The sequence below is a fragment of the Embiotoca jacksoni genome, unplaced genomic scaffold, assembly GCF_022577435.1.
Source record: "Embiotoca jacksoni isolate LCO1_2020_lvr unplaced genomic scaffold, fEmbJac1.0.p SCAF_19, whole genome shotgun sequence".
Lineage (NCBI taxonomy): Eukaryota > Metazoa > Chordata > Actinopteri > Embiotocidae > Embiotoca > Embiotoca jacksoni.
The window spans coordinates 6,337,916-6,363,957 of NW_027185329.1; the positions used below are offsets into that span (position 1 = coordinate 6,337,916).

Here is a 26,042-nt window from a genome sequence, read left to right on the forward strand (position 1 = left end):
GGTGAAGACGATTATAAATGGTTCACACTGGATACACTTGTGTTGTTACAGGTGCAGATCATATTTTGGAAGTTGATCTGTTTTTTGTGTGCATAATCTCGATCTCCAAAGTGACCAGAAACTATTGCTGCCAAATGAAAATACTGGAGTAAAAAGTATGTTTCCCTCTGAAAAGCTTTAAGTATAAAGTAGCATAATGTGAAAATACTGAGGTAAATATACCAACACATCAGAATTGTACTTGGGTAAGGTAGTCAAGTCACTTTCCACCACTCTATAGTCCCAGTGTGTCAGGACCACAGGGACACAGGATGTATCTGAATGGAGCTACAGTGTCGCTATGTGGCACATAAAAGCAATTACAGTTTTAGAGTTGGTTTCATAATGGACCATAAATGAGGTGTTTAGTTAGTTAGTTTACTGAAAATTTCTGAAAACTCAAAAATACAGGATTAACAGTTTTATTTAAAGATTTAGCTTTTGAAAAACAGTGTAAGCGTTATGTAAATGATGGTAGTTGTTTTGTTCAAAATCACATTCTTACTAACTCCATAATAATCCATGGGATTTAGTCACTTCAAATTAGTTTCCTCAAGTTAAACAAATATTAAAAACTTCATGGGACTTTTACAGAATAAATTACAAAAATAGAACATATAATAACATGACTAAAGGATCTGATTTTAATTTGTAAATATATAAGTATGGGGCATATTTTTAAATCACATTTAATACACAAAGGCAATAAAAAGTCATTTATATAGTAGGCTACATTAAGAAAAGAAAAAAAGTAGAAGCATGAAAATTTTACAATACCTATAGAGCATTTTTGAAGTCAGAAGGCAAGACTGGGACTGGGATTAGGACTATTTAATTATTTGAAAGAATATCGATGTTTTTGGTCGGTTAAGGAGATAACAGTGGTCCGCAATCCGACGTAGTAGATGGCGCTAATGCGTTTTAGCACTTATCGCCACCCGCATTAAAACGGAGAGAAGAAGAAAAGCAGCTCAGTAGTAGAAGAAGAAGAGAACCCGGAAGAGCACCGGATGTTTTGAAAAACAATCGTCGCTAATGTAATGCGCTTACCGGGTGTTAGACCTTTATTCCTATCAGACCTGCTTTATTCCGTTTATAAAGTTTTCCGGATTTGCAGACAGTAAAGAAGACATTTAGCCTGCGGTTTTGTTGTTTCTTTTCACCGCCTAGTTTTATACGTTATCTGCTAAAAAAAACAACGCGTATAAATGTAGTGTACAAATAATAACGACTCTCTCTTGTCCCTGTGATGGTCTACGTGGGTGATGACGACGTTGTACACTGTGTGCACAATTATTAGGCAAGTGAGTATTTTGATCATATCATAATTTGTATGCATATTTTTTTTCCAACTCCAAGCTGTATAAACTTGAATGCCTATTGGATTTAAGCATAACAGGTGATGTGCATTTGTCTAGTGAGGGAGGGTGTAGTCTAAGGAGATCAACACCCAATATCAAGGTGTGCATAATTATTAGGCAGCTTCTTTTCCTCAGGCAAAATGGGCCAAAAAAAAAAAAAAAAAGATTTTGACTGACTCTGAAAAGTCCAAAATTGTAAAAAGTATTTCAGAGGGATGCAGCACTCTTGAAATTGCTAAGATATCGGGGCGTGATCACAGAACCATCAAACGTTTTGTTGCAAATAGTCAACAGGGTCACAAGAAACGTGTTGAGAAAAAAAAAAGATGCAAATTAACTACTAAAGATTTGAGAAGAATCAAACGTGAAGCTACCAGGAAGTCGTTATCCTCCAGTGCTGTCATATTCCAGAGCTGCAACCTACCTGGAGCGCCCAGAAGTACACAGGTGTTCAGTGATCAGAGACACGGCCGAGGTGAGGAAGGCTGAAACCCGACCACCACTGAACAAGACACGTACGTTGAAACGTCAAGACTGGGCCAAGAAATATCTGAAGACAGATTTTTCAAAGGTTTTATGGACTGATGAGACGAGAGTGACTGTTGACGGACCAGATGGACGGGCCCGTGGACGGATCAGTAGCGGGCACAGAGCTCCACTTCGACTCAGACGACAGCAAGGTGCGGGTGGGGTACTGGTATTATTAAAGATGAGCTAGTTGGACCTTTTCGTGTTGAAGATGGACTCAAAATCAACTCCCAAACCTACTGCCAGTTTTTAGAAGACACTTTCTTTGAGCAGTGGTCCAGGAAAAAGTCTGCATCTTTCAAGAAGACCATGATTTTTATGCAGGATAATGGTCCCTCACATGCATCGAAGTACTCCACTGCGTGGGTAACCAGTAAAGGCCTTAAAGATGAAAGAATAATGACATGGCCCCCTTCCTCACCTGACCTAAACCCTATTGAGAACTTGTGGGACCTTCTTAAACGGGAGATTTACGGTGGAGAAAAACAGTACACCTCTCTGAACAGTGTCTGGGAGGCTGTGGTTGCTGCTGCACAAAAAGTTGATTGTCAACAGATCAAGAAACTGACTGGAATGGAAGGCTTATTACTGTTATTGAAAAGAAGGGTGGCTGTATTGGTCACTGATTTCTTTTTCTTTTTTAAATGTTTATTTGGAAATTTTGAGTTGTTTGTTTATTATTCTCACTTTAACAGATGAAAAGAAACAAGTGAGATGGGAAAAATGTGTTTTTTCATTTAGTTGCATAATAATTCTGCACACAGATCTTCTCCTAAGAAAGCCAAAACCTCACTTTTACTTTCTTAAATATTCAGGTTTGAGGTTTATTAACATTTTGGATTGACCGAGAGCACTGTAGTTGTTCAATAATAATATTAATCCTCAAAAATACAACTTGCCTCGTAATTGTGCACACAGCGTATGTCCTTTTCTGTATTCAGACACCGAATAGAGCAGATTTTCTGGGGGCTACCATGTCGCCTTTTTGTTGTTGTAATCTGAACGCTTTCAACTGGGAAGTCAGAACTTTTTCCACGTCTCAGCTGCTGAATGCACCATAAGCTAACGGCAACATCTAACTGTGGACTTGTATGTCGTCTGTTGTGAGTCTAAAGTTCAACTTAACATTTTTATGAAGATACCGTAAAAAGTATTTTAAACCCCAGACAACTTCTAGTTGGACTTCGGAACTGATAATACTACGAGTTAAATAATGCTACCAAACAGACAAACTTGTGACCAATCATTTAGAGTTGGGACATTATGAAAATATAGGCAGCCCTGTAGAAAAGGCATTCGGTCATGTAATGCTTTTAATATTGAGTGACATTGATTTCAAAAGCCAAAAAGGGTTTGTTTTTTTGGAAAAGTTGGAATTTTTCAACAGTTTAACTGAAAAACATTTCTACTTTTCAAAATTACCTTCACAGGAAAATGTCTCAAAACAGAAAGCTCAAGAAGTTGTCTTCATCCTCAAGTGAAGAAGATGAGAAGGTGAGGACAAGGCTGTCACTTATGTTTACTTCATTTAATATCAATGCTACAGGTAGGAGATGTAACTTTATATCATGGTACGTGACCACTAAAGATAAATGTAAATGTGATTATTTTGTGGGACACACTTAGTTGTTTTGTTCTCTGACTGTGATCTTTCTTTTGTTCCTCAACACATAGCTTGCAAAGAAACAGACAAAATCAGTTTCTTCTACCGTTAAAGATGATTCCCAAAGCTACCGCCAGATCAAAAAGCCTGTCTACAGAATGGCAACAACAGAAGCAACAGAGCAGAAATCTGCTAATCAGGAGAAGCAGTGGACTAAAACTAAAAAGTTCTCTATGCCATTCCTTCGGGGAAATTACTCCAGTAAAGAAAAGAATTGTATTTCAGGGAAAGATAAATCCGTCAGTGGAAGTAAGACTGTGGAAAGGGGACCTTCAAAACCTCTCAACACCAACAATGCAGTTCCTCACAGAACAAAGAGGTCTAAAAGTGGGTCAGATAAAAGTTCTTCCCAGAGTTACCCATCCAAGTCAAAAAAGCAGCGACTGAGTCCCTATGTAGCTTCTGCTGAACAGGAAGAACAGAAGCAGGATTTGCAGAGGAGGAAGTGGACAGCAGAGGACCTACTAAGGGCTGTAAATGGCAGCAGCACTATCAAGACCAGGGAACCTACATCCTCTTTCTCCAAGGATTCTCTACAGCAGAAGAGAAGGGAGCTGGTCAAAATGAAGTGCCAAAGGCATAAAGAAAAGAAGACTCAGGTTAAAAAGAGCTCGTGTAAAGACTCAAAAGGTTCATCTACCTCTACTATAAAGAAGTCTTCCACTTCAGCCAAGCACACTGCCTCAGAGGGAAGCTCAAAGATGTTCAAGAATGTCACTTCAGCTCAGTTGAGCGTCATATCAGTGTCACACAAGACCGCTCAGTCGCCATCTACTCAGAAACAAATACATTCTCTCAAATCATCGGTGCCTCTTAAGTTTAAGATACCAAAAAAGGTTCAATCACGACCAGAAGATAGCGAGGCTGAGAGGAATGATGCCATTTCTTCACACACAAATCTCAAACATAGGATTAAGCTTTCGGACGCTGAGCAGAAAACTGTCCCACCAGCTCGCAGCTGTTTGGACGTTACCCCTGATTTTCCGCGTGACGTACAAGAGAAGAGGTCATCTTTCTTTGGCCAGTTTCCCGCTACAGATGATACCAACACTGAGTCATGGTATGACCAGGTAATAAAAAAACATCCCTCATTTAATCTGAATAAATCAGTGGCTGTGTTAACCTCTGTGTACTTTTTTCATAAGATAAAATTTTAATTTTTTTTTTAAATGACCTTTTTTTTTTGTAGGTTTAAATTGTAGTTTTGTAAATTTGTATTGTATTTGTTTTAAAATTTATTTTTCTGCAGATGCAAATGGTGGAAGAGCTTCATCTCGCTCGCTCTGAGAAGAGGTTGGAGGTGAATGTCATGCAGAGCTACGGGGAGCTCACCTGTATGGACATAGATTCTCCAGACGAAGGACCTGCAGACACAAACTGTAAGTTTTAACATTTTCCAGAAGACTCTTCAAACTTTGTACTCTCATCATGTGTCAAATATGCACTCATGTATTGTACACTCTATGAAATGTGTAGTGGTCTGAAATAACCACTCGGAGCCACTATTGAGTAAAGTTTAAAATTGTATACCTATGATGGCCCCACATTTAGTTTGATTTGCCTGTAACTTGATATTTAATTTGAAAAGATTTGCTTTGACTTCAGAGTGACGCACGACGATAAAGACAAAATAAAACTTGACAAGTCACATTCTAGCAGTTTAGTCTGCGCAACAAAATAAACATTTGACTAATGGCTGTACTTGTTAACATAAATAATAGTTTAACTGTAACACTTTTGAGATTGAAGATGCTCAAATTCGATTTTTAAGTGTTTTTTTTTTAAGCAGGTGTCCAAATGTAGATTGGAGTTTGCTCACGTTTGCAAAAAATTATATAATCAAACCAGAAGCCCACAGAAAATACAAAACAAGATTTTAATATAACGCATTAAAAGGTCATCACATTTTACACTTTCACAATATGATTTCACTTATTTCACTCGGTTATTTAGCAAGAAACAATTCAACTAAATGTCAACTTGTCTTCACAGGTAGACAACCCCGTCAGCAAGACCTGATCCTCATCCTGGACACCAACATCCTCCTCAGCAACCTGGATTACGTGAAAAGGATCAGATCTGAAGGCCTCGGAGGTGTTTTATACTATAAACTATCACTAACACAGTCATAGTTGTGTTTTGTTAAATGATTCATGGCATTTCATGTGTTACCTAATGAAGTGTGATGCCAAGGTGCCCCTTCCAATTTGTGTCATTACAAGCTAAATGCCTGAAGTTATCACCAAGAAATGTCTTCACTCTTCACAATTTCCATCTCCACTAGAAAAGGAGCATTACATGTTTTACTTGCCCTGAGACAATATTTTAGTCTGTGAGAAGAACAGGAAGAGCAAATAAAACTTGACCCTAAACAATATGTCATATCCTTGATTCAGGGATCATCACATTTGAGGAGCAGGATGTAAATCTGGACCAGATTGACAAATGAATAATTTCATTGCAGCATTAATACAGTTAAAAACAACACTCATTAGGATGTTATTATTTAAAGAATTGTTAATCAGAAAATTATTTCCACTGTTTTTCAATTTATCGTCACCAAGGATAAACTGTGTTCACATTGTTGTGAAATATGGAATCACCACTCTTTGCTCTGTCTCCACTTCATGTTCTCTCAGCTCTGGGCTTCCCTGTTGTTCTGATTCCCTGGGTGGTGCTTCAGGAGCTGGATTACCTCAAAAAGAAGAATAATTGGTCTGGTTCTGTGTCCCACCTGGCCATCCCGGCCATCTCGTACATTCACAACACTTTGAAGAGGCGGGAACCGCACCTCTGGGGACAGTCCATGCAGCAGGCCACCGAGAGCAGCGGTGAGGGCTCATTTAAAGAGATGAATTGATTACAACCAAAGAGGGAACCTACATAATCAGGGTGGTTATTGTCTGCATAACCTGTATCCATATTAATTATGACTGTCGGGTATAAGACAAAAACATGATGGCTTAGCATCCTTCATTACAAAAGACACTTCACACACAAACACTGGAGAAATCCCCAGCAAAGTAATAAGAACTGAAGGGGAAACATTTTCCTTTCAGATTTTTGTTATGGTTTGTATCAGTCTAACATAATAATGTTTCATATCAACACTCGCAGTTGCTGTGAAATTTTAGCATGATTTCTTTATTTATTTGAAATTAAAGCCACTGTGCTTATGGACCATTAATGACAATGAATTGTCCCTAATTTATATGAAGTGAGAGATTGCAGCAGCGTAGTGCATGAAGTACTTAATTCTTGACTGTTCACTGCATGGACACTAGAGGGCACTAACACTCAGCCGTTCCTCCAGAACTCTTCATCATCTTTACATGCAGTACTTTGTGTGCATCTCAAGGGCAGGTTGCTTCTGTGTATTCTTAGCTGTACGGATCAGAACTTACATTTTCAGCATCGGTTTGCAGGACGTCTTCAACAAGATATGTGTTAAAGGAGATTTGGGGGAGATATCATTTTGGATTTGGAGCACATATGCACTTAATATATCTTATCAAATATACATGAACACTTCATCTTGTGTTTTACACCCCACCCCCCACCACCTCGCCCTCCTTAAAAATAAAAAATAAAAAGACATGTACTTTCAGTGTTCTGAGGAATTATGAGGTCTTTGTCCTCATATAGACTGTTTTATTTCTCCCAGTAACTCTTGTCCTCGTGTCCCTTCCTCTGTCTCTGGACCTCCTTGTCCCCCAGAGGGCCTGAATGCTGAGACTAATGATGACAGAGTGCTGCAGTGCTGTCTGCAATACCAGCGTCTGTATCCAGAGTGTGCTCTCATCCTGTGCACGTGAGTCCCCCCCCCACCCCCCCCCCCACCCCCACCCCCTGCCCGCCCCCACTACAGTATACTGCTGCTGCTGCAGAGTGTGTCGTCTGCTAATAATGCACATGCATGTGACTGCGAGTGGGTCCAGCCAGATAGTTCCAGTTGGGATGAGAGAAAGAGAGGGCCACACAGTTATTGGCAAAGAATAGATGTGCTGAGCCAGGAATTCTCAGTATAGTTCAGGAATGTTTTTTTGGTTCACATTTGCTGTGGCAATTATATTTATCTTTCTTTATCATTTTGACCTATTTCTCCTAATATCATTATCCCCAGACACAGTCATAGATTGTTTTGCTAAATTAAAGGGGGAATTCAGACTCTGGATCAGCGTTTCACTGTCAAATCATTTTTGCTATCTGTAATATGATTTGTCTTCTTGTTGTTTGTGTTATCACTGTCACCTTATTAAAAACCTGCTTCCAATCTTTCCTCTGTAGTAATGATAAGAATCTGTGCTGTAAAGCCATCCTGAGTGGGGTGAAGGCCCTCTGTAAGAATGATTTGGAGGCAGAGGTCCAGAGATGCAGACCTGAGCTTAACTTCCTGCAGAGCATGCAGACTCCCGTGCTGCCTCACATCCACCCGCAGGTCTCATCACCAATGCCGAGCGGGAGTAGCGCCACAGTACAGCCTCACAGGCAGGAGAAAGCAGGCCTTTCTGTAGGACTCGTGGAGAAAGGTGAGCCAGGGATTAAAGGGTCTTTTATGCAAAACAGGAAGTAATTTGGCATGCTCTATCATCATGCAGTAGGTAACAGCACATACCTTCTATGCACTTACCACATCCACCCACCCCTTCCAATGCGCCTGTTTTCTTTTCAATCACTTCAAGTCAATGTATTAAGTGTTTAATTTAGCAATCGAAACAGTTCTAACAAAAAAATGACAAAAATAAAAGAAATACAATGCTGGAAAAAAAATTCCCGAAACTCAGACTCAGTGTTACAAATGTGAAAGTGCACTTCTGGTTCTGTCATATGCTCTTATTAGGTCTCATGTTACATACACATGCAGTATGCCCTCATTTAAAAGACAGCAGATGGTCTGCTTTATGTATTTATACTTAAATATGTGGTACGCATGCATGTAATTGATCACAGATAGCACGCAGCTCAGTCCAGGAGACCAAAAGACAAAATGGGACCTCAGCAGATGTGTTTGTGGACTGGAACAGTGTCTGCGGGAGGTGCTGTCTGATGTGTTAGAGGTGGAGATGAAGGCAATTTACCAGGACCTCTGGCTGGAGGTAAAATGTACTTTTCACATCATTATGAGTATATTTTAATGAATGTCTCCAAATCAGAAATCGCTTTATTGGCCAAGTATGTTCCTGTAAACTGTAAACAAGAATGCAAATAGTTGAAACTAGTTCAAAAAGTGTTGGAATAACAACTGTATTGATGATTTACTTGTTTACTTTACATACAGTATGCAGATTTGTACAATATGTGCATATGCAGACATGTACATACAGTTTATACAGCCTACTGAGATTTACATTTCACAATGATGGGTGACAAGCACATCCTGTGTATTCAACTGTAATACAGATATTGTAATAAATCATAATTTTTTTTTTATGGTCATTTTAAAGTTTTAGGTCAGTGTTTCATTGTGTTTCTCTCTTCTGTGAACAGATTGTTTATCGAAAACCACCCTGGACTCTTCGAGATGTCTTGCACTGTTTAAAAAAGCACTGGATTGCTGTTTTTGGGCAAATTGTCCCTCGGAGGAAGCAGCAAACTGTTTTAAATCTCATCAACTTCTTCAACTCAGGTATGTAAGTGGAAGAGAATTATGTGTTGCAGTAGTAATCAACAGTCTTTTATGTATTTTTCCACCAATTTTCTATGAACATAAGGTTATTTTGGGCTCGTATGTGCTTATTTAATTATATTTTACACTGTCAACATTTTTTATTACAGTTTGTGTTATAGGAAATGGGAATGGCACCATCCTTCTTTACAGTACATGGCCTCTTACATAGTTTTTTTTTTTGTTGCTTAGATTTTGGAAGGCTTGATAAAATCATGCCCTTTAGATGAAAATGTTTGATGCCAGTTTCCCAGTAGCTGATTTAAATCTTCCTTTGAATGTGAACAATAGATTCTGAAATACAATTATGAACTTGAGATGCTAAACAGCCAAGCTGAGCTCCCTCATGTGCCTTAAGTCAAATACCGTCGATTCATTGTTCCATTGTAACAGTTTCAACACTATAAGCTGAGGCTTTGTGAAAAAAATTCCTAAGTAGTCTGAAAAAAGAAATCACATTGCTCGCAGCTGAAACCTCAAATATCCAAAACCTTTGCAATAGTTAATTGGACAGTGTTGTGTTTTAATCCCTCAGCAGATAGTAATGTTAAGACACTGAGTCATCCCTCAGATAAAGACCTTCCTGCATGGGGTATGACGTGGTCTGCCCTGCACTGCGCTAGAACCCTACAGAACTACATCCAGAATCAGGTCATCTGCTAAAGTGGGAGACTTGAATATGTGTCAGAAAACTGCTGAGTCGCCCACTGCAGCACTTCTCGGCCTGGATGCTGTTGCTGGATCCACTTGCTATATGCTTACAGTGCTGTGTGTGCACGCGCGTGTGTGTGTGTGTGTGTGTGTGTGTGTGTGTGTGTGTGTGTGTGTGTGTGTGTGTGTGTGTCTCTCTCTCTTTCTCTCTCTCTCTCTCTCAGGATCTGTGTCCACCTGTGTGTGGGGGTGACTGCTGCACAATAAGCACAAAAATATCTTAATCCACACCACAAATTCGTATTAGTTGAAACAATGCGGTTTTGCCCCCGTTTCTGTGTATCCAAGCTCCAATGCATGACTCTGGTTTTCTTGGTACCACGCAACTTGGCTCTGTGCCAGGACTCTGAGAGCAGGGGGAGGAGGAGGAGGAGGAGGAGAAGGAGGAGGAGGGGGAGGAAAGGAAGGATAAACTATATGTGAGGCTAAGAACAAATCTAGGAGTGGAAAAGTACTGCATGTGATTTTTTTTTTTTTTTTTTTTTTTTTAAGCAGGCTGTGAGGGTGTGTGTTTTCACTCGTAGCTATACTTATGAGGACTGAATCCTCACAGGCGTGCATAAAGTAACAAAGCACATTTTTGGGGCTGCAACTGGAATTGGTGGGGTGTTATTAGTACGCCTTATGGAGAGACATGTAGCTGCTCTGGTGAAGGACCCAGTGAGGCCACAAAAAAATTTAAAAAAAATATCAAAGCCTTCCAAATAACAGCGAAACAGCAAAAATTATTTTTTGTTTATCATGCAACATGTTAAAGTGCTCTACACTCTCATATATATATCTATATATATGTTTTATACATGTTTTATTGCGATGTGTGCTTAATGTGCGCCGTTTTTGCAGGTCTCCAAACAGAGTGGAACATAAGACAAACGCACACACACACACACACACACACACACACACACACACACACACACACACTCAAAGTCAGGCTGAGCTGGGGTGTTTATAGTCGGAGTGTCCCACTGCCTGGCTCCGTCTCCCATCTTTATATTCATAACAGTTCCTCTCACAAGGTTACACAGTCAAAGCATCTGCTTGTCAGCATCCACTCCCCCTTTGCCTCATTTTCATACGTTTGATATTTACAGCATGTGTGTGCTCGTACACTCAGCTTGTTTATTAGGACCAACTAGCTTAAACTACAGTCCTGCAGTGGCAGATGGTCATAATGAAGGTTATAATGTTCAGGTTTTGTGCGCAATGTTTTAAAGTGGTGTTGGTTCAACCTCATTTTAGGGGCTGCAGTATTTGGTGTTTTTAAATTGCGTTGAGCACACCTTGCCTTATTAACTGCCGGCCAAATGAAAGTTAGATTTATGTGCGCATGTCCGCTTTTCACTGCAGTAATCTGATAAACAATACAGTACGCATCTGTGTGTTCTCTCAGGTGAAGCGGCGGACCGTAATGCCGCCTCAGAGGCCCTTCAAGAAGCTAAGGAGCTTGTGAAGGCATTTTGGAAAAGTTCGAAACACGTCCCGCATGCCATCTCTGTCATGGACAACATTTTTAATGAGCTGCAACCTCAGGTCAGCATTTCATTTGACTGGAAGCTCAAATTTACACCTCTGATGTGTTGATAAAGTCCTCTCCTTTTCTAGAAACAACACTTTCTGAAATGTCGTGTATGTTGGGATTGTTCGGAAGCGTATAAATACCTCAAATATGATTATTACATCTTGTTTTATATCCTACAGTATATTATGTCGGAGAGCACAAGGAGGAGGTGTGTTCTGTTTTAGGTTTTAATCATGATCACCAGAACAACAATGACCAGACAGCAGTGTGCAGTTTTGTAGTCGACACAACGCTTAGCTTACACAACTTGATGTTAAAAATATTCTTTTTTTTTTTAATCATAGCCACATCTGCCAGTGGAGGGGGAACCTTCTTCCGGCGATGTCGTCATGAATGATGATGATGATGATGATGAAGACAAACAACCCTCGACCGCTCAAGTCTCTCACCAGGAAGTGTGGGCTGTCTTTGAAAGCATCTGGTCTAATGTGAATCAAATAAGGTGGGTGTAATCAGGAATTTTCCTGGGATTCCAGTTTTAATTCATTCTGCAGATCACCGGTTGGATGATGAATTTCTAACCTGATTAGTAACTGACATTTGCTGGTTTAAAGGATTACGCCACGCCGCCTACAGTCTTGTGACAGTCTCAGAACTAGAAATCGAGGGATTTTTATTTCAGTGCCCATGTTAACAGGTCAGAGCAGCGACACAGTCTGCGTGAGACGCATGTCTGAGGTGCAGCTCAGGCCTCACTGCAGCGGCGCATCATCTGCAGTTTTGGAGTAGAGACTATTTGTCATTTTTTGAGGTACTCAGTCCTCAGCAAAAACGGACAGTGATAATATCTGATGGTCATATTTACATCATACCGACAACCTACACCTTTCAGTATAGTTTTAATACTTCGGTTATATCTGAATATAATAATAATAAACTTTAATTAGAAAGCACTTTTCAAAACAAAGGTGAAAAGTGATTTAGATAGAAAAACAAGATTAAAACAGTTCAAGGCTGAAGCACATAAAATCAGGCAAATAGAGTAATACAGATAGAATAGGAAGTTATCTGTATAAAGATACAAGACAAAAAAACAAACAAATAACAAAACAGGTAAGACATGTTGGAAAACAAAACGGTGTACTAGAATTGATAAACGGACTCTTTTAAAGAGACATGTTATGGTATGTAATATAATATGTCACAGACATGAAAGAAATACACGTGTACCATAAAGTCTTGCATAATGAAATGAAATGAAGCGTTATCATACTGATGGCTCTCGTCAAAGGAAAACTTCGTGTCACAGTTCCACAGCAGCAACGCTGGCGGTCTGGACACACTCATGCATGCGAACCGCAGCCGTTCAGAGGTAACGATAAGTCGTGTGGCCTCGGGCTTCGAGCACTTTATTTATCATCTTTACTTTTCGTCACCCAGAAGCTGCTGTTTTCTGCTGCAAGAGGGAAACTATTCAGCAAAGTGAACAAGCTAAAAAAAAAAGCTGATAGAAACAGGAGAGGAACATGTACAAAAAAAAACCAAAAAACCGTCATGTGTATAAAAGTGTCACAGTGATTAAAATGACAAGAAACGGTTACATGAACCTAACTTTCTGAAACAGAAACACTTTGGAGGTTATTTAATTGAGTTATTTTCCATTCCACTGACCCCCCCGAGGTCTTTTTTTTTTCTGTCATGTCTCAGCTGGGAAGTGTTCAAAGCTCTGGGCTTTGACCCTCACACCATGCAGAGTGCTCAGCCAGCAGGAGGTCCGCCGCCACCACAGGACGTCTTGGCCTGCTTGCACAAACTGTCCTCTACGGTCTCGCAGCTGCTCCAAGCCTTCAACAGGTACGGCAGCCCACGTATGTGCACATTTCGTTTGTCTGCACGTCAGCCACAATGCCGTCCGCGTCACTTTCATACTGCGGTTACGCTATTCAATTTGATCATTTAAGCCGAAGCGTGCAAGAGGCACCGGCTTCTTCTTTCGCTTGGGGCTATGGTCTTCGTATGTCGACGAGTTAAGGTCACTATTTTGTCACTTTACAAATGTCATCCGACACATCTGAATGCTTCTCCTTCAACGCCTTCCACAACTACTATATATGTCTCTGTCCATTATCCCCACTTGTTCTTCCTTACTAAACCCTCTGACTTAACCTCTTCATGCCTTAACAGGGGTGTCTCACCTTTATCTTGACAGCCAGTTGCTCTAAGGAGCCCCCTTTTAAACTGTCTTTGGCCTATCCTTAGCCAGCCGGCTCCTTCCTGTGTGTGTGTGTGTGTGTGTGTGTGTGTCCTGCGTATAGTGTTGGTCAGTCTCTAATCTGCTTGACCTTGTAGCTTTGTTTTATCACCTTTCCCCTGATATAACAGTGAGTGCTGCACTCTCTTACTGCTGATTTTCTCCCCGTGCCTTCGGGAAGAAGAATGCATTTGTTTCTCAGACATCTTCACCTCCTGAAGACTTTTGGGCTGCTTGTCCCTGCATCGGCATCTAAACACATCAGACTTTCATAAGAGATATGAACGCATATGAACAATCCATCCTCTATTCACAAATTGAGCTCGATTCTCCATCCCACAACCTTCCGTTTCTTATTTTTGAGCCAAAATCTTGGTGGATTTGTTAGTGTTTGATCATCGTCCCATTTAAACGGCCACTGCCAGTTAAACTTCAACTTTGGTCAATCATAACGTTTTTTTTAACCTTTAATCCAGTGGGTGTACCTACTTTCACAGGACTCTATGTGCTCTGTGAACGCCTACTCTGATGATGTAGGCCTGTTTCTTAATCAGACATGAATGCTTTCAGCTTGTTTTCCGTCATGTCCTTCTATTACTTTCTTTCCATTTACTCGATCTTGACTCTCGCGGCTGCTGTGGCAGTTGCAGGGAAACCATTCAACAACGGCCCCTTTTCACCGAAGACATTTGACGTGTCACAGCAGGAAAACCAGCTGCAAATAATGAAATTAATGATGGCTATATTCCATTAGCCACTTCAGTTTTAGCTCTCCAACTCTACAAAACCACTATGAAAGACTCGTGCTCCTGAAAATAACCGTTTTCATTATGTGAAGGTAAATTAAATCAAAATAATCAAAGTCAGATGTTTTGTTAAGTTTTTAGGGCGTATACGTTCTCTGCTTGAATCATGCCAGCTCATTGCTGCTAACCTGCACCGCCTCATCTTCTTCCTGTTGTGGTTTGTAATTGATCAGAATGCCTTTGACGGTATGTTTGTAGACGTGCTTTATTTCCTGCGTTCAGTGTTTTGTGCTCTTTACTGAATCTACGATATGCTGCTTCGTGCAGCTTTGTGCAGAATCTCTACAGTTAAATAGAAATATTTACAGATTTTTGAAGAGTCATAATTTTAACTAAAAGAAAAGATTATGTCTGGATATTTATCTCTGTGATGATGGGAGAGCATGGCTGTATGGCTTTTGAACACAAACACTCTCAGATCAATAAACTCCTGATTGTCCTCAGAGGATTCCTAAACCTGCTGGCCTCTGAGCACCTGTTTATTGTTTTTTTTTTGCCATACATTATACGACTATTAAAGTGGTACTTCATTAACAGGGGTTTCCTCATATCTAAAATACTCCCTGTAGGTGTAGATTTAATGACACGTACTTATTGTGTGTGTTGGGGTGTTAATCTATAATTTCCTGTTGAGTGTGTCGTGATTGTACACCTGCAGCTGCTTCAGTCGGTCTTCATGCACTTTTAATCAGTCCGAAGAGGAGGAATCTAAAGTTCATGTTAATAATCTGTTCGTTTTCTTTGCACTTGTAGCTTTTAGCGTGTGCGATCTTTTGTTCGGTTGTTGCTGCGCAATCAAGACCTCAATCTGGTGCAGGTGCGGATGTTTACTCTGCACAAAAGCCCCTCTGACAAATCCTGCCACAACTGCATCCTCTTTGAAAAACACAGATCTTGCGTTGCACTAAAGCTCGTAGCTGTTGTGTCTGTGTGCATGCGTGGGGTTGTGTGAGGCTCATAAGTCAGACTCTAAAATAAAGTAAAGAAACTTTACAATGCGGTGCATTAATCAGAGGGGATCTTTCTCCAAAGGTCTAGTAAGTTCTACTTACCCAAAAAAAAGTAAAAGCTGTATAATTCATCATCCTGTGAGTGAAATGCTGATTAAAGAAGTGTTCACAGTAATCTGAAGACAGAAAATTGGAAACTCTGGCAGCATGAATACTAATTAGAGCCTGAACGATCTATCAGCCCGTCACAGACGCATCAGCCGGTTTGCCGATGTGAAAACTTTTTTTATTTTTTTTTTTTACAGAGAATAATGCAGAAAAAGATTAGAATTAGAAATTGCCCTGTGTATTTGTGTTTTTCGGTTATTTAAAGTAATTACTGATTTCAATGAAGTTTACTGTGTCATTGCACTGATATCAGTGCAGAGTATAAATCCTGCCTCATTTATAAATCATTGTCACAAGTTTCAAAAGCACTGGACAACCACATTTAAGGGATCATGACAAAAAAAAAAAATCTAACTATGTGCCCAGTGTGTATACAGTGTGTGTGTGTATATATATACTGTATTGAAAAACACACACGATATCGATATTTCGATATCAGAAATTACTGTGTAATTAAATCATTTAATATTTTAGAATGTTTTTTTCACTCCTGTTATCTTCATCTCTATCTGCAATAATATTAGTCCATGTTTTATACTTTGTGTGAACATCTTTGCGCACTATCTCTGCACATATATGTGCATATTGGGCTTCTCAGGCACCGTTGCCTAGGAGACGACCAGACTCATTTTCACGTGTTTCAGCATAGCGATGACTCATCCCATACACACTATCTCTGTCCATCTCTCTCTCACTCATTTCTCTCTCTCTGTGTGGAAAATGTAGGACTCTGCTCAGATTACCACTTTCTACTCCTCGTTCTTCACCGCTCAACTTTTTGTCTGTTGTCCTGCATCACTGTGAGGCCCTCAGGGCAGCGATCTTTTATGCAGTCATTCATTGTGTTCAATGTGTGTGCATTATGGATGTACGTACGTGTGCTTATTTTGGTTGTGGCTCCGTGTGTTCACATTTATTTTTACCAAAGGATTGCAAATTAATAAATTCATCTCGGCGAATTATTGACGTTTTAAAGGATTTTTCCAAATTTGGGGTTATTTAAATGTTCTTGTTGTGTGCAAAAGTAAAAGTCCCTGGCTCAAATTCACAAAATAAAAGTGTCACATTGAGGTGTAAATTGACGGCAGCTTGTTTCGATCCTCACTTGGAGGAGAGGTTGTCTCTAAGATTTGTGTTTTTGTTCCTCAGTGTCTTGTCCTCGGCCCCTGGTTTGGACGAAGCCCGCACGCTGCTCAGCGTCATCCACTCCAATAAGGTTGGTGCCATGTCACAGTTATTTGGTGCACATTTGGATGGCTGCCATTTTCCTTAAATGAATTTGACCTGACATCTTTCAGTAGCTCAGTTCATATGCTTTGTGTTTCAGATTGTTAATGAGGATTCCAGGCTACAGCCCAAAGACATTCTGGATTGTTTCTCACAGCCAGACTACAGGTAGGACATGCACATATAGTTATAAAGGAATATGTATGGTTATAATGAATACATTTATATGGCTTATGTGTCTCTGGTTCAACAGAGAAATGTCTTGACATGTACAGCTGATGTGTGCGTTTAGCAGCAACGTACCTCTCACCAGATATCACAATCAAACACGCTCTCAGGATTGTGGTGGCGCGCCCGGGCAGGCCGGTGTGCTTTTCCAGCGTCGTGGCCGTTACTCTGACACGAGAGCCCTCCCTGTAAATATCCCCAGCAGAGCTCTCACAATGATGGTAGCCATGCCAACATTTCCAAACGGCCGTTGACACTCATTGTGAACATGTGTCATTAAAGACATGCTCCAGATCTTTGTAGTTTAGATCTCGGCAACCACCGGGATGTTTCTTCATTCTTGTCAGCTGTTGCCACGTAGACGCACATTGTCTTGGAGGGTGACGACGTTATTGGTTGGACTCGTTGAATACTCATTGCCCCATGTTTACCGAGCGGCAGAGTGGGAAAGATTCAACAGAGCTCCTACGTGGAGTCTCATAAACTCCAATATGGTACAGTAAGTGTGAACTGTACAAGCTGAGCCAGGATCACAACCGAAGTGAGTTATGTGTCGCCTCGGTGAGCTGAGCTTCTCAGCAGCTTATTTTAAACTTCCGGCTCGTATCTGATTTGTACTAAGTTGTAAATTCTAAGTATCTTATAGACGACGGTCAGATTTGTAAGCAGCCTGAGGAAGTGCCGCCTAAAGGGTTAATTTAAGACCACAACGTGACCTTTCCCTCCTCTCCATGCCTGTCTTTCTAAATTATCACACACCAATTATCCTTCTTATCTTGCTTATATGACGTGTTTCAACTTAGACTACGCACAGCTGTTATTAACCTGAAATTTGAAGTGCAAATTTGCAACAGTTGCAACACTTGTTCAAAAAAAAAGGTTTTAAAGCTCCAAAAACTCAACTTACCTCCAACAAAATAAAATGTCGCAAACAACAGTTTGTGAACACATATTGATTGACATGCAAATAAATCACATTAAAAAAAAACAACAATCTTTTAGAAATACACTGCTGGTTCCAGCTCTCCAATATCAGATATTGGAGCTTTTCTGTGTTTTATATGAATCACAGATAGACTTCTAAATCTGCCAGACTGAAATTACAGTCTGGTTTGAAGTCATTTGGAAACTCTGTCATCGTTACGCAGATTTTTCCACCGTACAGCAGTCAATAGTGGACAATCCAACCGCAAAATATAGTCTAATAACTTCTCGTCTTGGTCACAATGAACACAAAAAGAATATAAAACAAACCTGCTGGTTTTGTGTTTATGTTACGAAATTGTCGGGCTGATGTGTCGTTCTTTGATGTTCTTAACTCTCAAACAAAAATATCAGTATTGGCCTTAAAAATCCAGCACAGGTTGACTTTTAAAGACTTAACAGTCAGATTTAATCCACAATAAAGCTACTTGTTTTTCTACATTACTTGCATTCCTGTTGATTGTCATTATTGTGACATGCACCACAGGTTGTCATCAACGGTTAATGTCATGCGTGTTGTAATTCTTGACACAACACACACCCACACACACACACACACACGCTGTTTTAACACCATATAACTCTTTCTTCTATTTCTATTGCTTTTTTTTTTTTTTTTTGGTGAGGGGGGAAAAAGAAACTTTGGTTTCATAGCCCGTCTGTCCGTCGGGATGTAGTTGTGAACCTAAATCGCTGCAGTGTTTGCGCCTTGCAGGTTGAACCCAGCAGCTGCCATGGAAACAAGCCACAGTTGTGTGTATTCAAACGATTCTTTATTTCCTGGACAGCGTGTGTGTCTGTCCTCTCCTAAAACTGCTGTCCCAGGCTTTTTCTGATGTTTTCATGACCCCAGCAACAGGAAACGGTGAATTTCACTATTCGTAGAATTGATCTGATAAGACTCACGCTCGGTTATCAATCACTTCAAAGAAATGAATCTGACCTTCTTTTCTGGTTTCGGTTATATTAACAGTGATTATTATGTCGTCAGAACCGACTGTAATGAGCACTGATTATTTAAAAACAGTAATCTCTACATAACTGGAAGCATCATTTCCCTGAATTACAAATACTTTTTTTTGTTTTTGTTTTTTTTTGCATGAAATACTAATGTGCTGGTTTATTTATTCATAAAGACAACATCTGCTGTGTCACTTCCCAGAATAGCTTTGCAGACACTTAACTCGTCACGTCGCTCCAGCTTTTGTTACGACGGGGCACCGCCGACAGACAGACAGGTTTAGCTGGCTGTGTTGTGATTGTAAATATTTCATCCGTTACGTTGGCCGGCCGTGAAGCGAGGTAGCCCTGCGCCGAGCGAGCGCGTTATCCGCCATGTTAAATATTTGATTTCTGTGCCGCGTGACGTCACGAGTTCGCGCACGGCTGCGCGGGAGGCCCTTCCCAGGAGCCCGTTCGATCATTAACAGGAAGATAAGAAGTCATAATGTCAGATTAAAGAAGGTGTTGCTCATCACTCTCACTAACGGCTGCCTTTGTAACAGTGTCGACAATAAACTGAATGAGAGATCTGATTTGAAGAAATTCAGATAGTGCAGAAACACCGTTTGTTCAGCAGCTGCTCGGCTGCAGTTTTCTTTTCTCCGCGCATGCGGAGGTGGTTGTTAAGCGCGTGGCAAGAAGAACGCAGTGTACGCCACTGATAAACGCTTAGCGGCGCGTTTTTGTCCTGCAAACACATCTGTGTTTAACGTTGGCATTATTCTGAAAGCCGTCGGGATTGGCCTGTTTTTTTAAAGGAGTGGGGGGGGGAGGGGGGGGACAAAACTACATTTCACTGTCCTGTGGGTTTTTTTTTTTTTTTTTTAAATGTATGTGATGTCTCGTAGCTCGGCTCGGTTCGCCTTCTGCCAAAACACATTCCAGTCCGACAAAATATGTAAATGCATCGCAGCCCGGCGTCTGTACGATCGTCTGCTCTCGCCGTGCTTGTGATGTTGTTTCTGTGGGTTTGTGCTTTTTTTTTTTTCTTCTTCTTCTTCTTTTTTGAAATCACCTGTGATTATCCTGAAGTCGTTGGGAAAACATCTGTTTCTGCGTTCGTACGTGTGAACGTGTTCTTACTCGTGCGAGCCCGACGATTTTGCTGCACCTGCGGACGCGTCGTCTGGTTTGAACACCTGACGAGTTTTAATGCGACACGGTTTTTAGCTGCTCGTCGCCACAGCTGGCGACCTGAGATTGAGTGACAGCTGGCGACCTGAGATTGAGTGACAGCTGCCGCGTCCTAACGGAGGCGTGCCGACCGTGTACGGGACAAGCCTTTCTAAAAGACTCGAGTTCGCGAGCTGTGACGTTTTTGCTGACGTTTGCGGAAAAAAGCGGGAGGCCGTGGAAGTTCTTTTCTTTTTTTTTTTTTCCCCCGTCGGGTGTTAAGCTGATCGGGTGTAATTCTAGTCGCGTAGAATTTTTCTTCATAACTCGGCCAATAACCTACGTCCGGGGAAAATGTCGAACTTCTAGACGGCGTCCGTGTCGCCGTCGCCTAGCAACGGTCTTTTTTAACGACTCGGCCACTTGCGCACGGCTCCCCCAACGTTGTAACCACGAGTGCGCCGGTTCGAGTCCCAAGAGTGCCGACGGTCTGAACGCACGTTCGCGCGCTGGCGTCCGCGTTTAACTCGCTTGTTATTTCTTGCAGAATTCACTGACTCGCACGCACGACCTGAAGCCCCCAGTTCAGCGCATTTCTACAGGCGCTATCTTACGTCATGATATTTACTGGTCAGTGTGATGTAAATAAGTCAAACAGAATGACCGGGGGGGAGGGGGGGAGGGAACACTGCTCCGTTCTTCTACAAACCTACAAGGAGCATCACGTGGTTCGATGGAAGAAAGCCCGAGGCCTCTAATTACTTCCTTTTCTGTTCTCTGTATTCAACGGCTACGCTGAAGAGAAACGGCTTTGTGTTTGAGAACACCAAGTCTGCCTCGTGGAAGGATGTATTAGAGCCATTTTAGAAATACCCTTCTTCCTCTATTCGTTGTTTTTTTTAATTTACTGATATAATTGGACTGCAACCCAAAGCACGTCTTTACATACATCAAACATTCCAACAGCAAACCCAGACCCACCTTTTCATCACGAACAGGCGTGCCTTCGGAAGCCTTTCTTCGCACTTGTCGAGGTGAAGGTTTTGCTTTCAAAATGATTTTGAAATGACTTTAAAAGAAGGTTTCCTGTGAACCATTTTATCAGAAGGTGAATAAGACCTAAACACAAAAGAGTGTACAGTGACAGAGAGGAAAGATATTTGCTTCTCCAGTTGGGAAGAGGAAATCTGCAGCCATTTGCGAGAAACCAACCGCATATGAATAGATAACAATCCAATCAATAATCTTTCAACGGGAAGGAACCCTCCTGCGCATCTTTCCCCACTATTGTCCTTCTCTTTCTTCTCTTATTGAAACCTCGGTTGTGGAGAAAGATGCCAGGTGCCATAGTTTGCCGGAGAGAGGGAATCCCAATTGGACGCTTTTTTTTATTCCAGCGGACGACCTGATTGGCTGCTTGAAAGCGATAATCGGTCATGTCCTCTTCCCGTATAATATTCAGTTCAGCGCAAGTCCTTACCGTCTCCCGGGGAGACCCGTTAATCGCCCGTCAAGCCCGCGTGGGCCGTTGCGTAACACACAGAAGCAGCGACCTCTCTCCTCTTTTTGCGCGCTCATTCTCCGTCCGGGTCGGGGACTCTCGTCGAATTCGACGGCGTCGCTGGCTTTCACGTGACCAAATCGGAGACCCTCTCGGAGTCCGATGCTCCCCGACGCGAGCGGCGCGTGTACGCCAGAGAGTTTAAAGTTCACGCTCTGACGAGGAGGAGGAGGAGGAGGAGGAGGGCCCTTTCCGCCGGTTTACGAAAACGAAGCTCGGGAGCGGCGGGGGGAGGGGGGGGGGGGGGGGAGTGGACGGAGAGGCGGAGGGTGAAAACGTGGGGTGCCGGCAGCGGGCGGATTCTTGTCCTCCTCCCCTTCCTGCGGTTACGCAACGTCCCGATGGAAACAAAGCAGAGGAGGAAACAAAACAAGCAACAAGCAACAAGCTCCCTCAGTGTCTGCTGAGCGGCCGTCGCCAAGACTGTCGCAGCCCAATTTGCGCGTGTGCGCGTGTGCGTGTGCGCGTGCGCGTTTCCCTAATGCACTTGGTAGCTGCCTGGATGGACCGTGCGCGTCGTTGCAACCGGAAAAATGTGGTTCAGCCGAACAGAAATGTGTGTAAATAGCCGCCATTGAAATGCGAGAGCTTCTGGAAGCCGCAGCGCGCACAGAAAGCTCTTTTGTCCGCCGTGGACACTCTGTGCCCAACACGAATCAGCACATAGAAAGTTCCACGCGTCGAGATGTCCGCGGGAGAAAAAGCCCGGTTTCGCCCGACGCCGTGTAAAGTTGGTAAAAAAAATGTTAGGTTTAAAATGTTTTTGCCGCTCGTGTGAAAGGAGTCAACAAAAGTCACCTAATTAAAAAAAAACAAAAAAACAAAAACAAACCGCAGAACAGAAGTGACCGTATTTGGAAGAGCCGGGGTGGGGCGAGCGGTGGAGCTGATTGGGAACCCGAGGACACTACGCCCCCGCCCCGCCCCCCCCCGCCTGTAGTGTTAAACCTGACCGCACCACAGGGCCTGTCAATCAAACGGACACGCTCCCAAACGTACTGCTTTTTTAAACGCCTAATATCTTAATTAACGGTAGAATTATTTTCAGATTGACCACCAGACGACTGATGAGAAGGAGTGACTTTAGTCAATGACACCATTATGACTTGTGGGGGGGGGGGGCAACTTTGACTTTGTATTTCATGAGAAAAGTTGAACGGGAGTCTATGGAGGCATAGCTCTGTGGCGCCCACTCTGGTTCTTCGTGGTATTACAGTTTAAAGCACTTCCAAAATTCAAATCAACACAGTTATCCGTTTCTAAATAAGCCTAATAAGTTGGAGTTAGTACGAGACCCTCGTTTTCTTCTTTCCTCGCAGGCTTTTCAAGTTTTCACATCAGCGATTCTTACCGGCGCAGATCTGAGAGAAGAAGCGCTCGTCCGGCACCGCTCTCCTCCCTCCTCCCTCCTCCTCCTCCTCCTCCTCCTCCTCCTCCTCTTTGCCTTCGGGTCTTCCCGTGTCTGCTCTGCTCTCCATTTCCAACTCCGTGTTTCGTAGTGAACCGAGTTGTCTCTCCCTGTGTGTCCCCAGGGAGAAGCTCGGAGTCGGGGGGAGCCAGCTCATGCAACTGCAAGAGCTCCTGGGCCGCTGCGCTCGGGCCACGGGTCAACACCACAGCAGGTAGCGCCGACGGGACGGGACGGGTGCGAGGAGGTCGGCTCATCAGACACGCGGACGACTCGAAGGCAACCGATTCTTTACTTGAACAACAAAAACAAAACTTGGAAGTTGAAGGCATTTCTGCTCGTACTGTGCCTCCTCAGACTGCAACCGTTTACTTCTTTATTCTCCATCTTTAACAATGTTTTCGTACGATGGAGACGTGGTTGTTCTCTGAAGCGGGCGGATGTTCCCCCGTCACTCTTAATGGTTTATTAAACCGGGACTTCTTGTTTGTTTTTTTTTATTATTTGCTGTTTTCCAGTATAAGCAATTCGATAAGTTCTGATATTTCACAATTAGCTCTGATATTTCCTGCATGGTAATTGTGCAGTTGTGCAGTGATTTATTTTTTATTTTTTTTCAAATTGAGTCCTTCAGCCCTTCCGTTTTTGTTTTTTTCTCATTTCAGGAGAAATTTAGTCTAAAAACATTTAAAGATGTAAAATCTTGTAATCACAAAGCTGTTTTTGTTTTTTTTACTTTATCATTATTTTAACTGTTCTATTTTATTTATAAACAAGGAAGTTATGATATTTATTTAATGGTATTTTTTTTGGACCAGACGAACGCGTAATGATGCAAAGATTTCAGAAGTCTTTGGTTCCTCTCGACTTAGTTGTTTCCCATTACGCAAGGCAATAAAAGTTCAACTTTCCTTGGAACCACAAACTGAAATCCTAATGGTCATTTTTACGCTTAAAGTCTGAATGAAGCGTGTTTTATTTTGTGCGACAGAGTGAATATTACTTTCTCATCACCGAGGCTGTCGTTAACACTTCGATGATGCACAAACTAAAACGCGCGAGCGTGCGAGTCCTGTCTATATTTAGCTCGATTTCACTTTCCCCCCCACGTCCATGTCAGCACGCTGGAACAAAAAAAACAGGATGAGTGACAGACCAATTCTGAAAACATATCTGGATTCAATGTGTCAAATTACATAAGAAACAGATGGTTGTTGGTTTTTATTTTGCCCCCCCCCCCCTCCCCCTCCCCCGTGGGACCAGATCTTTGTGAAGCAGCGTAGCCTGAGCGTGAGCTCGGGTGGCTGCATGTGTGTGTTCGGTGACTAAGGGGATTAGAGGCAGGTGACGCCAGCAGACAGTCTTGAGATTACTCCTGCTGCTGGCGTGTGACACACGCACACGCACACGCACACGCACACACAGGCTGGAGCATCAGACGTCATGTGGGAGGGGGGCGGAGGGCAGACAGGGAGGGGACAGGGAGAGGACATGTAAACGAGGGCCGCCGACGGGTCTGAAGCTTCCCGTCTCGTGGAGTCGGTGCAGAGTTGGACGTCACGCAGACGCCGCCGTTCTTAAACATTTTGTCAAGCTGTTCAGACTCTCGACTTTTCGTTGCCGATGTTATTCCTGCATCGGTTTTTTTTTTTTTTTAACTGTCACAGAAAAAGCCACCTCATAATTTATTAAAAAAAAAAAAAAAATATGCAAGGAATTTTTTTTCAATGTCCTCCATTATGTAATTTCTAAATTTAAACCATTTTCGGCAGCGGTTTCTACGAAAGGATTTGCGTGTTGCGTAAAAGCTCGCCGTGAGCCTCGGGGATCTTTTCTCTTTAAATGCGGTTTAATCAAGTGCGTTCAAACCTCGTTCGTTCGTTCGTTCCCGGAGGAACAAACAAGAGACTGCTTATGTGTGGCCTGCAAAAAAAAAAAAAAAAAAAACTAGAGACACATCAGTCGGTGTTTTAAGCCTTTTTGTGTGTGTGTGTGTGTGTGTGTGTGTGTGTGTGTGTGTGTGTGCGCGTGACCGTCAGGTGCGTCCAGAGATTATCAGTTTTGTGAATGAGTGCGGGGGGGTGGGGGGTTAGGGATTTAAACGGCTCGAGTAGGCCGTGATGTCCGAGGTCATGCAGATGCAGTAAGCCCAGCTGGTCTTCTGTCTGTCGCCTCCCCGGTCCCAGAGCGACTGTCGTCGTTCCTTCCTGCCGAAGCCCGTCAGCCAGCTTAGTATATAATCTCCCCTGAAAAGACACTTAAAGGGGCTGGAAAAAAAAAAAAAAAAAACTCGGCTTCGAGTGGCAGCCGCCAAGTCACGTCTAACAGTTGAGCTTGAAGGAAGGTGAGGTGGCAGTAACGGCCGAGTTCAGGGTTGGCTGTTGGGTGATTTAGGAGGTCTGGGTTTGCAGCAGCTCGTTCGGCACGCTGAAGCCCGTTCATGTGACCCGTTACTCCTCCAAATTATTTTCCGATACGACCTCGGTACCGAAGGCGAGTTTAAAAAAAAAAAAAAAGTAGGCTGAAGACCAAAAAAATCAGATTCAAATGATTTATTAATTAAGAAATGTTACAAATGTGGTAATTTTCTTGCTTGAACATTCCTTCCAGAAGAATCTGCCAATGCCTGACACTTTAAAACACAAAAAGAAATTAAAAAAAAAAAAAAAAAAAAAAGATCTTCAGTAAACTGCATCTCTACATACATCAATTAGTTAAATCACAATAACAAAAGTTGGGTCAGCAGAAGCATGGTTGTGCCTGTGGTGTGTGTGTGTGTGTGTGTGTGTGTGTGTGTGCGCGCGCACAAAACGTAACTAAATCTGGCACTGGTTAGATTCATTGACTGAAGCCGT

General features: G+C 42.2%; 1 protein-coding gene across 2 annotated transcripts; it reads left to right on the forward strand.

The window, feature by feature from the left end:
• Positions 1-1,051: 1,051 nt before the first annotated feature.
• Positions 1,052-24,112, forward strand: swt1 (SWT1 RNA endoribonuclease homolog). Of its 2 annotated transcripts, none has more exons than XM_069153198.1 (16): positions 1,052-1,343; positions 3,359-3,422; positions 3,603-4,661; positions 4,841-4,970; positions 5,584-5,685; positions 6,231-6,422; positions 7,309-7,402; positions 7,879-8,120; positions 8,542-8,687; positions 9,079-9,217; positions 11,361-11,500; positions 11,834-11,991; positions 13,197-13,343; positions 16,814-16,880; positions 16,992-17,059; positions 23,312-24,112. In XM_069153198.1, the coding sequence occupies exons 2-16, from the start codon at positions 3,363-3,365 to the stop codon at positions 23,403-23,405; spliced, it is 2,838 nt and encodes a 945-aa protein (XP_069009299.1). In that variant the 5' UTR covers positions 1,052-1,343; positions 3,359-3,362; the 3' UTR covers positions 23,406-24,112. The 2 variants fall into 2 exon arrangements, with proteins under 2 accessions (XP_069009299.1, XP_069009298.1); XM_069153197.1 differs by having other exon boundaries at positions 1,052-1,339.
• The last annotated feature ends 1,930 nt before the right edge of the window (positions 24,113-26,042 follow it).

Bases quoted from the DNA above. Each gene is read 5' to 3' on its own strand.
- swt1 (XM_069153197.1), top strand. From the start codon at position 1,305: ATGACGACGTTGTACACTGTGTGCACAATTATTAG. The intron at 1,340-3,358 runs GCAAGTGAGTAT...TTACCTTCACAG, and splicing joins ACTGTGTGCACAATTATTAG to GAAAATGTCTCAAAACAGAA. The intron at 9,218-11,360 runs GTATGTAAGTGG...GTGTTCTCTCAG, and splicing joins CATCAACTTCTTCAACTCAG to GTGAAGCGGCGGACCGTAAT.